The sequence below is a fragment of the Anabas testudineus genome, chromosome 22, assembly GCF_900324465.2.
Source record: "Anabas testudineus chromosome 22, fAnaTes1.2, whole genome shotgun sequence".
Classification (NCBI taxonomy): Eukaryota; Metazoa; Chordata; class Actinopteri; order Anabantiformes; family Anabantidae; genus Anabas; species Anabas testudineus.
Window position 1 is genome coordinate 894,718 of NC_046630.1, and position 16,032 is coordinate 910,749.

The following is a 16,032-nucleotide window of genomic DNA, read 5'->3' on the forward strand; positions in this document are numbered from 1 at the left end:
AAATGGACGTGTGTCATTATTCTTAATTCATATAGGAGACACACACACACACACACACACACACACTTCACTCTGCTTTTACTGTATTTATTATGGTCTCCACCTCACATTTCCTCTCCACCTTTGTTTTTCTCGTTATGTGCTAGAATATACAAAGAATAATAAACCATGAATACATCATTTTCTACTCAGCAGGAGGTTTATATTTTCTGTAGTTGTATAAATGGTTTCTACACAACAGTGAAGTGTGTTTTAGTAACTTTAAAGAAGGTTTTCTTTCTCAGGTCCCATGTTGCAGACATTCAGTCAACCCACTGACTAAAGTACTAAGTACAGTATATGACTTCTGCTTTTAAATGACATATAGAATTATTTACACCAGCCATCAGTTAAATGTTAAAAAATGTCATTTTTCTGTATAATGTATAACATAGAAAGAAATTTCCCAGTATAGTCCAACTACCTCAAAAGTCTACGCACTTTAATTACAGCATGAGTAAATCTACATTAGTCACTTTCTACCACTGACGACTGAATGGGCCACGAAACAATCACAAAATGACACGAAATGTCTACAAATAGATGGCGATACAACGACAAAAGAGAAAAGAAAACAATTAAAAGAAAAAATTACCACATGGAGGCAAAGATTGATCCTAAAGAGAAACCAACCAACAATACTGACATAAAACAACCACAGAGAGACGACTCGTAATTACGAGAAGCTGGTCCCCACGAGGAGAGCTAATTCAGAGTAACTCTGCAGGAAATGAATGTAAGTCAATGTAAGGTCCCCTGAAATGCTGAAAAACAAGCTGTGTGTGTGTGTTTGTGTGTGTTGGTATTGTTAGTGTGAACTTTAACCCCTGTAGATTTCTGCTGCTGTCAGAAAAGTGAACCTGCTCATGCTGTAAATCCAATGACTTCAAGGTTCACACACATCACATGAAAACACTCGACGGTGGTGTTTTTATGGTGACGTGTGGTTCAGGTAGAAACAACAGATCCCTCTCACTGGTCACTGGATCCGAAGGTGATCATTATTTCAACACGACTTTGGATCTCCCACTCTGTCTGAGATTCTGGAGTTGAAAAAGGGAAAGACGTCCCAGCTGGACAAGACAGAGAGGTAAGAAAAAACTCTGAGTGAGTTCATGTGCAGTGCACTGCATGTTTAAGTACCGTCTGTAGCTTCTGTCTATAGAGCTGTAGTTAGACATCAGGTTCTGTTTGTATCTATGAACGCAGGTATTTATTCTTTGCTTGAGCGAGAGTTGGAACTTAAAAGTTAAACTGTAGGTTAAGACCTGAGAATAAAGTCCAGCAGATGTCTGACGACCTGACGTCCGGTGTACAACCAGTGATTGGTTAAAACTGAATTTTAAACCGGGTAAGCATAACCCTCATGCAGCTTTTGGTACATTTTACTGTATAGTGAGGATTTTACCACAGGTTTTAGAGCTAAATGAATGAGCTGTAAGGAGTCAAAGATCAACAGAGTTATAGGACAGCAGCACAGGGTGATGACGATGCAGAGGACTGAATGGATTATGGCAGCTAAGGAATTTTTACAGCAGTTGTATTTGAGGTGTGATTGCTCCTGTCAGCAGAAGTCAAATTAGAGTTCAAACACCCTAATGATATGTTTTATGTGTTTTTATTTTCTTCTTTACAACATCTGTGTGTGGCCAATCGTCCTATCTTATTCTTAACAAACGTTTTTAAAACCAATGTTGGAATTCATCAAACATTGAAACATTGTCTTCTGATGGTTTATCATAGTAAACTGTTCCATGGTATTTGGGGATTTGTAAATCTGAATAAATAAATCTGGATTTTGCTCCTTTTCAGCCTGTTTGACACTTTCTCTGTTTGTTCTCAGCCAGTCAGGATGGAGGGAGAAGAGGACGGAGCAGGGCGGGTCAGGGAGCTGCAGGAGCAGAGGATGGCGGTCCAGAAGAAAACCTTCACCAAGTGGATGAACAGCGTTTTCTCCAAGAACAAGGTGAGACGGAAAAGAACAAAAGCAGTTCTGAAAGTTGTTGGTTTTTTTTAACACCTCCTCTGTCATGCAGCAAAGATCAAACTGAATTCAGTTTGTGTCTTTTACTCTGAAGTAAAAGAGTGGGACGCACTGAGCCATGTTGCTGTGTGATAACCTGCTATTAGCTGCAGTGCACCAACACAATCTGACGTTAATCAACCATAACTCCCACACTGACACTCACCATCTACCTGCTCCAACAACAACCTTTTCTGTTGTACTCCACTACATTAGCTGATGACTATAATTACTTATTACTTAAAGTCGAGAACAGTAGGGTCTACAGCTGCTGAACCATGACGTGGAGACAAAAGGAAAATAAGAGCTGAAAGTTCTGCTGTGTCTCAGTTTGAGACATTTTTTCATTTAAACAACTTAAATAACTTTTAAACATTTTAATATTTCAAACATTGTCTTTATTTTCTCCCCCTGTAGTATTCCCTTCACAGGGTCTTACCTAGGACATAATACTTTTACTCATGATTTCTGTAGTATTGGTACTTTTACTGAAGCTAAGAGTCGTCCATCACTGAAAATATTGTGCATAGCTAATAAATAACATATCTGTGTTGATTTTTCTCCAGCTCATGTTTTGTGGCAGGTTTACCTGATTCCAGCTGGTCCTTGTAGCTCTGCTATGATTTCATGTGTTTTATCTTTCTGATAACTGGATCCTCATTCCTAGAATTCCTCAGAGGTTTCTGCAAGATGGCAGCTAGAAGAAAACAGCACAGAGCTCTCCCTCCCTTGCTGTTTCCATCCATTTATTTTCTTATATGGCTCAGGACCTGGAGATTAGCTCATCATGTGCTGAGGTCATAATATTCTGGAAATGCTGTGGGTGCACAGTGTCATGAGGAGGGGTTGATATTCTACAATTACACACATATTTGCACTGATTATCATATCTTCTTGGAATAAACTGGCATTCTACCTTCTCATATGAAGACATATTACAGCTGTGTTTCACTGCTCTTGTTTATCATTGTTAACAAATAGAAGCACCTAGATCTGCTTGGTATAGTAATGTAGTCTCATTTAAATCGTTGGTACAACATCAGACATAACTACTGTATAGTAGTGTGGGACCAGTGAAAAAATATGAAAATGAATTCAGCACTCTACATGTTCTCATGTTGGTGGGGGCTCTTCAACACAGTTGCATTTTGTGAAAATCATCATCAATAGCCTTAAGTATTTTTAACGACCTTGTTATTTTTATAACAACACTGGTTAATTAGTGTTAGCGAGCTAATTGTTGACCTAAATCAATGGCAGGTGGCTCCGTTAGAAGTTAGCGTTACCTCATACATATGGCTCAAATCTGGCGACAGTGGTACCATGTTTGCCTGGGGCCAAACTAATGTTAAAATGAAACCAGCTATTCCAAGAACTCGATGGTAGAAAAGAGCAGCTCATCCTCACACTGGAGACGAGGAAGGAGAGAAGGTGCATCTGGCTTAGTTTAATTCAGGGTTGTCTTCATTTAGTTTTTGGACTTTACATTTAGAACAAACACTTCTGAATCTAAAGTTAGGACTGACACTGCTTTTGTTTGTAGGGAAGTCTCCACTTAGCTCCTCTAACATTTGAGCCCCTGACCTGCAGATAACCAGGATGTCCTGAACCAGGCTGGACAGAGAAGTTATGTAACACACTTAAGGTGGAAGCAGCAATTCTCAGGCTGATTGATATGTAATTAACCTTTTTAGATTGGACTTCCTCCCTGTCACAGAGCCGTAAACATCACATGCTGAGAAAACTTCAACTTCTTTTTACAACCTTCAGTCTTTATATTGCAGTTTTGTGGGGGAATAAATATCAGAACAGTCACAGTATAAATGAACAGTTATTAGTTATTTAAAGGGCAAAAAACAAACGAAACAAAAAAACGTGCAAAAACTGTTAAATATCTTTAGTTTGAGTACGTTTTCCTACCGAAAGACGAGATCTCCTATCACAGACCAAATAAATAAAACAAATATCTTTGCTTTTATAGAATAGCTTTTTTTTTTGGCATAAAAAAATAATCTGTGAACTTGCATTGGGTATTTTAAACCTTTTCCTGACATTTCATAGAACAGACTGCGGGAAAGTTTTTTCATTCAAAGAAATAACAAATGATCCAACTTTAAACATGAAGCAGGTTTATTGGAAGTCTGTCAGTGCTAAACTCTACTCCTGTTTCCCTACAGGAAAACATAGAGCTGACTGATGTCTACACAGAACTGAAGACCGGAGTCTTTCTGATTCGCCTGCTCGAATTAATCTCCAGAGAGGCTCTGCCTTCACCCAGTAGACGCAAATTGAGGGTCCACTGTCTGGAGAACAACAGCATTGCAATTAACTTCCTGAAAACTAAGGTCACTCACCTGTCCATATTGTTCAATGGTTTTAATGTGCCACCTCAGTGAGCAGGTCCTGTATGCTGTAAATCTAATTAGTGAGAAATTAAACATGTACTCCTTCATGAACAGCAGGTTTTCTTTCATCTGTTGTGCCCTATATCAAATTCAGTCGCTGTCTTTTCCATCAGATTCGAGTGGATCTGATTGGTCCAGAGAACGTGGTGGATGGGGACCGGACACTGATCCTGGGTCTGCTGTGGATTATCATCCTCAGGTTTCAGATTGGTCCCATCAACTTGGAAGAGGTAGGGAAACGTACAACATTTAGTCTGGCAAAAACTGAAAAGACTTTATGTATTTATATGGATTTTACTGAAAAGAAAAAATCTAATTACTAAATTACCATTCCTTTGTATTTCATTATTGTCCCCTCCTTTCTGTTTCCTTCTGCCTATTTTTAAAATCTTATTTCCTGTTCTCTCCTCCCATCCTCTTATCCTCTTCCCTCTTTCACTTTTTCCATCTCTCCTTGTCCCCTTTAGTCAGCGGGTGGAGGCAGTGTGGCTCATCGGTCGGCGAAGGAAGCTCTGCTGATCTGGTGTCAGAGAAAAACATCTGGCTACGATGGTGTTGATGTGCAAGATTTCTCCTCCAGCTGGAGAGATGGACTCGCCTTTAACGCCCTCATCCATGCACACAGGTAGCACACACTTATTTTTAACATCCCTCTCATCCCTGTGTCAGTCTCCCCCATCCTCTCATTCTCACTCTCTCTCTCTCTCTCCATCCCAGGCCTGACCTTTTTGACTACAGACACCTTCATGGTGATGACCCCCGTCGTAACCTGGAGCACGCTTTCTTTCTGGCAGAGCGTGAGTTTGGAATCATGCAGCTGCTAGAGGTGGAGGACATAGTGGTCCCTCATCCAGATGAGAAGTCCATCATGACCTACGTGTCCTTGTACTACCACTACTTCTCCAAGATGAAGCAGGGACAGACCATCCAGAAGAGACTTGCTAAGGTCTGATTCAATACCACTGTTCATTGACATAATCCATTTTGCAACCCTTAAACTAATCCTAACTAATCTGTACTGTAAAATTCAACTTAAACCTTCAAACTGCTTTGGAACCAGACAAACTGTTCTATTAACCAGTGAACTACACGACCGCAACAACATAAACATAGACAATGAATTTTAACCTTAATCCAGTGTCAGTGTGAGAACTGTGAATAATTACCTCAGCTGTACCAGGTCTAAGATTATAATTTGCCCACATGTGGATGAAACAGCAACAGCGCACAGCCAGTTTATTATTGTTTTAGTCCAAACTGTGGACTGTTGTGTCCTCTGCAGGCTACTCTCTGTACTGCAACAACAGCCAGTGTAAGGTCAAGAAGAGGCTCCTCTCTGATCATTGACTGCTAGCTGTCCATCTCTTAGTATACACCTACGTTGTGACGTCCTCTAATCCATCTGACTTGGCCTCCAGCCTGTCAGTCAGTATGGATTACTGCAGGATTAGATTCACTACTGGCAGGAAGTTTCCTGCTGACAGAGCTACAACACGCAGAACTGCTGTTCACACCAACACTCTGCATCTAATTCTCACCATTAAGGAAAAATTAAAGCTGATAGCTTACTGAGAGAAGATTCCCTCTATATGTACATGTGCAAATGGCAAATTATGACTGAATTTTTCCTGTTAATGTTTAGAGTCAGTAGCCAATAAGTTTTAGTATAGCCAGCTTCCTATTATTATACTTGATCATGTTGAATCCTCTTTGAGAAGTTAAATATTATGATGAAATTAGTGAGACACTGTGGAATCTTTGTGCAGAGCTTGAATGTGACAGAGAATGGTAGTAGAAGTCCAGACTCATGTGCAGCCTGTCGTTGATCTCTATTCTGTGTAGTTCACTGTGGGTAGAGCTGCAGGTGTTAAGCTGATTGGCTCAGATCACACACACTGAGATGCTACTCAAGACAGCAGAGAGCTGAGAACTACTGACTGACATTTGGAAATATGCATAGTTACATCCCTTTACCTGATGATTGCAGAGAGAACCAGGAGAGAAGATGGGACAGGACAGAACAGCTGATCTGGATTTTAGCTCAGACTTTACACTGTTTAGGCTGCTTTGTTGATTAGCTTTGTCTGTCAGTGGTGGGACGGTAAGCTTAGATAGTTATGTTTGTTTTTAGTTCAGGAGTAAATGTTGGCTAAAAAAGTAGTTTTAGCTTTGCAGGGAGTCCAACCACCATGTGGTTACACCATAGGCTTCCCAGGTCCAAACTGGAAGGGAACACTGTGACACATATGTTGCAGGTGTTGTCAGGATCTCTGGCAGTTAGATTGATATTGGAGGAGTCTGGGTGTATTAATCAGAGTATCCAGCATCAAATCCAGACATTTAGCTGGGTAATATGTTGACATGTGTTTACAGCATGTCAGTAGTAGGAAGTCTCAGTGGTCAGTGGGTGAAGAGGGAATACAGGAGAGAATCATCCACCAGATCCTACCACAAGGTTTGTTATGTGTCTACATCATCCTGACCTGTCTTTAATTTCTTGATTTTTCTGAATACTTGTGTAAATTTGTATATTTTAGAGTGGTTTTCATCTCTGTCTCTGGCAGAAAGTATTGCATAATCAGAATAGATGATCATTTTCCTAAATTAACTCAGGGTTTCCCTATCTCAGTTTCTCATTGTCATCTTTTAATCTGTACATATTTCACTTAGTGGTGGATCATTTGTAACTTTGATAATGACACAGCGCTTTATGCGGCTGCCATTTGATGCTCTTTTTAGATGTGTTTGTCTTCTCTGCCCAATATGTGAACATTATTGTCCTCACATGAGTGTCCTCTGCCCTTTAAATGAAGGTACACAGCTGATTCAGGTTTTTTGTCACTAAAGGGTTGGATTAAAATTGCCTGTAAAGAATTTGGAGAAGAATTGGGGCTGCAGAATAATGCAGACGTTTCCTCTCTGCGTCTCCATAGATTGTTGGGATGCTGATGGAGCTGGATGCCATGAAAGACCAGTATGAGAGAATGGTCTCAGATCTGCTTCTCTGGATTAAAACCAAGGTGTTGAAAAAATCCATTTGTAGTTTTAACAGCATTTCATTAAAACAAGGATGCAGAGAAAGTAACTGATTGTCTGATTGAAGGTGGTGCAGCTGAATGATAGAAGATTCCCAAACTCTCTGAGGGAGATGCAGATGCTGATGGCGGCATTCAAAACCTATAGAACTGTTGAGAAACCTCCCAAATATCAGGTAAGACACTACTGCCTTACAAAAGGGACTTCATGAGGGCGTTAAAAAAATCCGGAACTTTTAAGGATATAACATAGAATCTCGCCGGGATGCACTACAAACCTGCTCCATCCCTGTGACATTCAAGCTTCTGAGATTGGGAATGCCTCATTTAATTTTCTAGGAATGTTAATATAACGCTGTACTAATGTTATCTATCAGTTGGTGTTCTGATTACTTGCTGTGCTCTCTGTCCCTCCTATTTTAGGAGCGTGGAGTGATTGAAGCGCATCTGTTCAGTCTGAAGACGCAGCTGGCAGCCAATAACCAGTGGGCCTATAATCCTCCAGAGGGTATGTGATACTGTCAAATCAGGGACAATTCAACACAGGAGAGAACTGACTGCCAGTCCTAAAACTTAAAACCATCATATGCTCACAACATACACACAACTGCACACCTGCAAATAAAATTTCACATTTCAAGATAAACTCACCAAACCAAATATCAGCATTGTCACTGGCAGTCTCTTTGATAAATTACTTAGTGAATACAAGAACCTGAATGTGACATAAATATGTCACAACAAAAGCTGTTCACCACATTTTCAGCTTTTTCTAACATTGCGTTTTCATCACTCAGGTAAAACCCTGAGTGATGTAGAGAAAAGTTGGCTTTTGCTGGAGAAAGCTGAACATGAGCGGGAACAAGCCCTGCAGGAGGCCCTGCTCCGCCTGGAGAACCTGGAGCAGCTCGCTCAGAAGTTTGGGAGAAAGGTAAACACACTTCTCCCAAAAATCAGTGCTGCATAAATCATAAAGTAATCTCAAACTGTTATTTCATTTTTTTTCTTTTTTTGATTTCTGATCACAGATGAAAACTGTGAGATGAGGTTGGAAAAGTAGAATTGCGGTTATTTTGTCACTATTTAGATTTTTTTTTTTTTTTACTTTTCATGCCATTATCTGCCTTTGATTTAATTGTTATAAATTATTGTTGTTTAATTGTTAGTTGTTGTGTGATGCAGAAGCTAAAATCAACATTAGATCAAAAAGAATGTACAACATTTTAACGTGAGTGTTTTACTCACACTTTTTATGTGAAAACCTAATGTAGTAAATCACTTTGTCGTCAAATGTTTTAGTCCCAAACGATTTTTCACGTCTCTGATGGATCTGCATGAATCATACACATCTATTTAATTGTATGATTAACAGCCAATTTGATTTGGTTTCTCAGGCAGCCCTCAGGGAGGGATATCTAGAGGACACACAGCGTCTGATCCGGAGACAGGACTTTCGAGGTCTGTCCACCCTGGTGGAGGCTCAGGCAGCTGGCCGCCGTTTGGAGGCCCTCGCAACTGACGTTCTGGCCAGAGAGCCACGCTTTGCTGCCCTCAGCGACATGGCCAAAACCATTGAATGGGGAAATTACCACAGCAAGGAACAGGTCATCAAGAGGTGAAAGAAATAGACCATTGACATTTCCACATTTTCATATTGGCTCCATCAGCTGAAGGAATTAAGGAGTAGGATTGAATGATCACCTGCAAGTACAGTGGTTTACAAAGGAACTGGAACTTAAACTAAGACCTGGCTGTAGTAAGGGGGTACACTACATTTAAACAGTGAGTTCTGATGTTAGAGCAGAAAAGAAAGAAACTAATCAAACTTTTCTCAATTTGTGTGTGCAAGCAGCAGAGGATATGAAAATGGAACTGTTAATGACTTACAGTATTTTAGAATAGGTGAGTGTGTTTCCTGCTTAAACAGTACATATACAGCCTGTTTGTGTGTGTTTGTATTTTTAAGAGAAGAGAACATAAGTCATCAATGGAAGGACCTGCTACAGCAGCTCAAAGATCAGAGGGGGCTCCTAAAAAATATAGTTGGAACTCTCAGTGTCCTTCGAGACATTGAGCTCGTCTCCCAGGAACTGAAAGAACTGCAGGTGAGTTTGCATCTTCAATCATTTACTGGAACAGCACATTTAGTTTTGCTGCAGTATAATTAATGTTACTGGGATCCTCTTTGGTACTTCAAACTGATGTACTTAATGAAACGTTGTCATCTTTTTGTTTCAGTCCCAGGCCAGTTCTTCTGAACTGGGGAAGCAGTTGGCAGAGGTGGAGTCTCTACTTCAGAAGCAAGATCTCCTTGAAGCTCAAATCTCGGCTCATGGTGAAACCATCTCTTCCCTTAGCAGCACAGCACTAAAGGTAGGCTGTCAATTAGTGTTCGTGGCTTAAAGACTTTAGAAGGTATTTATGGGTGAATGGTAAACTAATTTACCTTTCTCTCAGGGAAAAGTGAGAGATGGTCAGCAGATTCAGAGCAGAGTGAGAGCTCTTGAAACTCAGTACAAATCTCTGGTGTCCCTCAGCAGCAACAGGTTTTCTTCTTTTTAGTTTTTCACAGTTTCTGATTTAGGAGATCGTTTACTAAACAACAGACATATACAGTATATAATCTCCTTTTACTACATTCTTCTTTCCTTGTCTCCATTTTTTTCTTTCTCTACTATTCTGATTTTTCTTTCTTTCTCTCTTAGGAGGAAACAGTTGGAGGCTCAGTTGAAATTGTTTGAGTTCTTCTATGACTGTGAGGAGCTGGAGGCCTGGCTCTATGAACGCTGGTTGAGGCTGCAGACCGCCGGCCTCGGACGAGACCTCAACCAGAATCAGCTGGCTCAACAAAAGCACAAGGTGAACACACAAAAAATACTGATTTGTCAGGAAAACATTTTTAACCAAAGGAAGGGCCAAATTTTAGAATTAGAAGATTAAATTCTAGATGCATATATCTACACCATACAATTAAAAATAAATAAATAAAATAATAAATTGAAAGAAATAAACATAATCTGTAATTGATTAATGTTAAACAAGCACAAGCATTTTAATCAATTTTAACATATTGTATTAGGTGCTGGAGGCAGAGCTCCAGGCCCAGGAGCCTCTGTACCAAGGTGTTCTGGGTCGTGGTCAGGACCTGCTGTCCAAACAGAATCAGGCCAACCAGAAAGCTGTCCAGAAGTGGATGAGGACTTTAAAGAAGCAGTGGAGCCAACTGACCACGGAGGTGATGGGACGCCGTGACAGACTGCAAGCCGCAGCCAGTATCAAACAGGTGAACAAACAAGAACTGCCAATAAATGGATGAAATAAACCCACACCAAACACTGTAGATCCACTTCTTAATTTTGTTTCCAGCTCTTATTTACTGTGACAGTGCTTCATAAATGGTACCACCATCAGATATCTTGTTCTTTCAGGTCTTAAGACTTGTTCTTTCTGTGTGTCCACATAAACCACTATAGCAGACATATTGAGTTTAGTTGTTTATAGACATGGTTCTTTTCTTCTGCAGTATTTTGCAGATGTGGCCGAAGCAAACTCATGGCTGGGTGACAGGAAACCGCTGCTGACCAGTGAGGATCATGGGAAGGATGAGTCAAGCACGGCGGCTTTGCTGCAGCGACATCTGCGACTGGAGAAAGAGATGGCGGTCTACGCCTCAGAGATAAAGAGACTGTCGGAGCAGGCGAGGAGTGCAGCACAACTAACGGCTCTCACTGTAAGTAGAGATTTTAAGATGAAACTTTCTTTGCAGTTGTTAAGAGTCTGATTGATGGAACATGTGGTCATAGGTGAAACAAGTAAGTACGCTTTTAGAAAGTGAGGTATCATTTGATAGTTTGTTTTTCTAAAAACCTGTGCTGATTGAATCACTTTACCTGCACAGGTGGAGCCCCAGGAGACTAAAATGATCCAATACAGTGACTCATCTGGAGAGGAGGAGGGGTCTGGACCAGGGGCATTGTCACCTACAGCAAAAGGTCGGAGGGGCTCTGTGAGCTCCCCTGCGCCAAGTGAAGAGACCAAGGCGAAGGTCCGCTTCAGATACAGCAGAGGTACTGAACATCTACTCTGTGCCACACTAACACAGCTGAGCGTGATGGAAAGTGACTGCCGCACGTAAACATTTAAAATTCAGTAGTTGCTGTTGGTATTATTTAGAATGATTTAAATGTCTGTGAACAAAGTTCTTTGATATAAGTTATTTTGATAAAAGAAGAAGAAACTAATAAAGGTTTGATAAAATTGACTTGATTGCACTTCACTGCTCCAAACTTACTGCTGGCTGCTTAAACCTCTGAACAGATGTTTGTTGGTGCAATTCTCTAATTTAGACTAAATATTAATGTTATTGAAAATTGTAATAGGTCGATAAGAGATTCATAATTTGATAAAAAGCCTTATTTGCTTTCTATAATATTTGCAGTTTAGGCATCTCAGGAAATAGAAATATTCTCAAAATGTTAAACAATTATAATTTCATGGATTTTCGCAGGCCAGTTCTCTTGGGATCGTAATGAGATGGTAACTATTCTTGGTGCTGAGCCAGATGGAGACAGAGTTCTGGCCAGAGACAGCCGAGGAAATAAGCAACTAATCCCCAAAACCTACCTGACCCTGCTGCCGGCCACAGTGAGATAAATTACTAATAACATTTAAATCAGATCAGTTTTTCACAACCTTTCAAATCCTGCTTGTACTGATCACAATTTTTAATGGATCATGTTATCAGTCAGTATAATCACAGCTTTTAAACATCATCAACCTTACCTTACCAGGTTCAGACTCCTGCCCCCACCACATCCGTCTCCACCAATGTCGCGTCAGAAAGCCAGAGCAGGAAGGTGAGTCGTCCGAGGCGCAGTCGCTCGATGCGTCGCAGCACGACTGAGATCCAAACAACACTGCTGCCGGACCCACAGTACCAGAGAGACACTGTGGAGAACACACAGGCCGAACTGGACCAGGATTACAACTCACTGTACAACGTAGTCAAGGTGAGAGAGGGTTTGAGTTAAGATTAAAATATAATAACATCCGTATTGTGAAATTAATGTAACGCTATAAATGATTGCTGCTTTGTCTTTACAGTCAAAGACGAGAAGCCTGGCGGAAACGCTGTGTCTCCATCGATTCTACAACAGCTGCCAGGAGTTCGAATCATGGATGGAGGACAAAGAGAACATCCTGAACACCTTCAGCACCGATGCCAACAACCTAGGAGTTGTCCAGGCCAAATATGAGGTAAAGTCTTGAACAGTATCAAACACAAAAAAACACAACGTAAAGACTGAAGCCAAAACTTTTTTCAATTTTTGTTGCTTATATTTGAATTAATATTACCAGGAATTACTTTTATGTAGTGCTGGGAAGTACTGACAAATGTCATATAGTAATGAACAACTCTGGGTCATGTTCTTCTTTTAGAACTTCTTGACTGAGTTGGCAAGTGGCCGGGGACAGTTGGATGGCATAACAAAAATGTCTGAGGAGCTGGTGAAGAGTCGACATAGTAAACTAAGAGAGATCCAGACCCGACTGAGGAGGGTTTCTAACAGGTACAGCACAAGACTGGCATCATCTTGGTCTGTCAAAATGCCAAGATCTCCAAAACTATACCAACCTAAAGTCCATGAGTCTGGTTTTGTGTCCTCAGGTGGGATCGGATCCAGCAGTTGAAGGATGAGATAGGCCACGAGCTGCTGAGCAAAGCAGACGTGCAGTCCTTCCTGCAGAGCTGCGAGGAGGCTAAAACCCAGCTGCAGGGTCAGCTGTCCCAACTTGATCCTGTGGACGTGGACTGCAGCTCCTTCACCCTGCAGACCGAGGAGAAGAACCAGACTCGAGCCCTCAGAGACATCCAGACTCTAGAGGCCAAGATTGCCTACCTGAAGAGTGTAGCCAAGATGTATGGGTCTGAGTTAGACGCTGGTTTATTGAAAACCAGAAAAGTCAACAGTGTAAAAAATGTGATGTGGTATAAAGATAAGAAATCAGTTTCTTCTTGTTAAACCGTGGATTTAAAAAAATGAAATTTCAACAACATATAACTAAAAAAATATAATCTGAGTTTATTTGTTACACTGGTTTAGATTAAAAACGTATGAAAAGACAAAAGCTGAACAAAAGAAAAATTCTGCAAACGCGTTGAAAATGACAGCAAGATGCAGTTGTTATTTTCTGTTACAGGAAGCAGGACTGCAGTCCAGCAGAGAGTTCAGCCATCATGGAGGAAGTCCGAGCTCTGGAGGCTCTGCTGAAACAGGTTAAAGAGTTTCATAGTAGCAATGTGCATTTTGGTATTTTCTGTAACAACAACATGAGAAGAAATCATACGTTTCTGTCCTATCCTTACCCAGGTGAAGCATCAGGCTACAGACAGACAGCACCTTCTGGAGGAGGCCCGCAGACTGAAGAGCTTTCAGCAGCAGGCCAAAGAGCTACAGCGCTGGGCGGGATCAGTGCAGGAGCGCCTCCTCCAGGAGGAAGCTGCTGCCGATGTGGCTTCAGCCGTTATGCTGCTGGAGCAACACCAAGATCTCTGGCTGGAGATGGAGGAGCAGAGGAACAGGTAAAGATGAGGAGGTACACACAGTAGTTTATTTGACGGTTTTCTATACTCTAAGATATAAAATGAACATTTAACTACTTACTTCCAGTCCTGTAAGGAAGCCTATAGCTGCCAAAATGTCAGGATGAGTGAAGAAAAAAATTCACTGTGTTCATTTAGAATTGTTTCAGATTTCACTTTTCACTATTAAACGTTCATTAATGTGGATATGAAGGGTTAGGGTTAGGGTTAGGAGTCTGAACCTGGTAAGGTAAGGTTGATGATGTTTAAAAGCTGTCCATTTTTTATATTTATCCTTTGTGCCATACTGCTATTAAGGTAATATCGTAATTAATTACTACTACAGTGTAATTAACCTCTAACTGTATTGTATTTTTCCTCTTGTTTGTGTTTCTCAGGTTGAAGGAAATGGAAAAGTTGGCGAAATCTCTTCTGCAGGTCTCCTCCATTGGGAAAACAGGTGGTGTTGACGTCCAACAAATTCTGGATGATCTCAGTGCTAATTGGTCCAAGCTGGACAGGTTATGGACCAGTAGGAAGCACCGTTTGGAGCAGGAGGTGGAGCTCCAGAGACTGAATCAGGAGGGAGACCGGATCGAGGCGGCGCTGTCTGGGCATGAAGCCCGACTGAGGGTCCAAGATGTTGGGGTGAGGATTTTTCATTCTGTACTTCAGCTCCTCCAAAATTTCATTTTTCATTTATAGTGAATTAAAACATGAAACGAGACACGTAATTATAGACTGTGAGTCTAGAGTGTCAATTACACAGATATTGATAATATTCCTTTGTGTATTGATGCAGGACTCGGTGGACAGTGTGCACAGTCTGCTGGGTCGACAGGAGGAGCTGGAAGGTCTCCTAAAGGCTTTAGACCAGCGAGTTGATAATTTCACTGAACGTAGTCAGGACCTGATTAACCAGCAACACTACGCTGCAAAGCAGTAAGAGAACATTGATGTCAGCAACCAGACATGTAGAAGTTTAAAGGACAAGGTACAATTTGAAAGTTGTGACTGACTCTGTATTTACATTAGATCACAGAAACCTTCAGTGGAAGAAACACTGGATAATAATCACATACATCACTCACTTACTGACTTTGTTGATCCCAAAGGGAAAATTCTGGTGTTGCAGTAGCTGTTATACTAATTAAAAAACTGAACACATAAACACAAAGAGGATAGAATAGAAGACAGTAAAGAGTGATACACTGTGTATTAGTGCAAATCATATACACAGACCAGAATCATCTAGCACCTGTAACAGGCACGTGGACTCTATTAAACATAAAGTGTAATGGTTAGAATGTGTAATAATAAGTAATGTAAGTCTGTCATGTCAGAGGAGAGTCGTACACGGTGATGGCTGTATGCAGGAATAACTCTCTGTGCCATAAAGACAAACAAATCTACAAACTGCATCACTAGAAGGGGTGTGTGTGTGATTATGTTTCACAAATACTGAGTTTATGTTTCAGTATTAAGGAGAGAAGCAGGAGCATCCAGAAGGCCAACAGGAGGCTTAAAGAGAGCAGCAAGCAGAGGAGGAATCTGCTGCTGGCCTCCAAGAAATACCAGGTATTATTAAGCTATACGTATATATATACTGTACCTAAAGACCTGGTATCTGTTTTAATAATGTTTTCATTCTTTTCCTCTAAAGGGAGTTTTTCCTCTCCACTGTTGCCTAAAGCTTGCTCAAATGGGATTGTTGGGTTTTCTCTATAATTTTTTGTATAAATATTTTCTGTAAGGTCTTAAACCTTAAACACTGTAAAGTGCCTTGAGATAACTTCTGTTGTAAATTGGCGCTATACAAATAAAATTGAATTGAATTGAATTGAATTGAATTCTTTACACTTTAGCCTTTAGTACAATTACCATGTAATTTGGTGTTGATAAATGTCACTTCCACCATTTCTTCACTGATTAATCCTATTAAAGCTC

General features: G+C 40.7%; 1 protein-coding gene across 1 annotated transcript in view; it reads left to right on the forward strand.

Moving 5' to 3' along the window:
- Nucleotides 1-972: 972 nt before the first annotated feature.
- The window catches only part of sptbn5 (spectrin, beta, non-erythrocytic 5), a 40,542-nt gene continuing 25,482 nt past the window's right edge, over nt 973-16,032 (forward strand). Inside the window, exons 1-28 of the mRNA XM_026340008.1 lie at nt 973-1,129; nt 1,883-2,005; nt 4,240-4,407; nt 4,581-4,697; nt 4,935-5,092; nt 5,185-5,413; nt 7,401-7,487; nt 7,571-7,678; nt 7,926-8,010; nt 8,300-8,433; nt 8,897-9,117; nt 9,469-9,607; nt 9,741-9,875; nt 9,960-10,048; nt 10,208-10,361; nt 10,582-10,785; nt 11,026-11,232; nt 11,401-11,569; nt 12,010-12,146; nt 12,293-12,511; nt 12,606-12,758; nt 12,942-13,072; nt 13,171-13,422; nt 13,704-13,779; nt 13,874-14,085; nt 14,484-14,733; nt 14,888-15,027; nt 15,564-15,663. Coding sequence (XP_026195793.1) covers nt 1,892-2,005; nt 4,240-4,407; nt 4,581-4,697; nt 4,935-5,092; nt 5,185-5,413; nt 7,401-7,487; nt 7,571-7,678; nt 7,926-8,010; nt 8,300-8,433; nt 8,897-9,117; nt 9,469-9,607; nt 9,741-9,875; nt 9,960-10,048; nt 10,208-10,361; nt 10,582-10,785; nt 11,026-11,232; nt 11,401-11,569; nt 12,010-12,146; nt 12,293-12,511; nt 12,606-12,758; nt 12,942-13,072; nt 13,171-13,422; nt 13,704-13,779; nt 13,874-14,085; nt 14,484-14,733; nt 14,888-15,027; nt 15,564-15,663 — 4,188 coding nt within the window. The 5' untranslated portion in view covers nt 973-1,129; nt 1,883-1,891. The remainder of the gene's footprint in view (nt 1,130-1,882; nt 2,006-4,239; nt 4,408-4,580; nt 4,698-4,934; nt 5,093-5,184; nt 5,414-7,400; nt 7,488-7,570; nt 7,679-7,925; nt 8,011-8,299; nt 8,434-8,896; nt 9,118-9,468; nt 9,608-9,740; nt 9,876-9,959; nt 10,049-10,207; nt 10,362-10,581; nt 10,786-11,025; nt 11,233-11,400; nt 11,570-12,009; nt 12,147-12,292; nt 12,512-12,605; nt 12,759-12,941; nt 13,073-13,170; nt 13,423-13,703; nt 13,780-13,873; nt 14,086-14,483; nt 14,734-14,887; nt 15,028-15,563; nt 15,664-16,032) is intronic.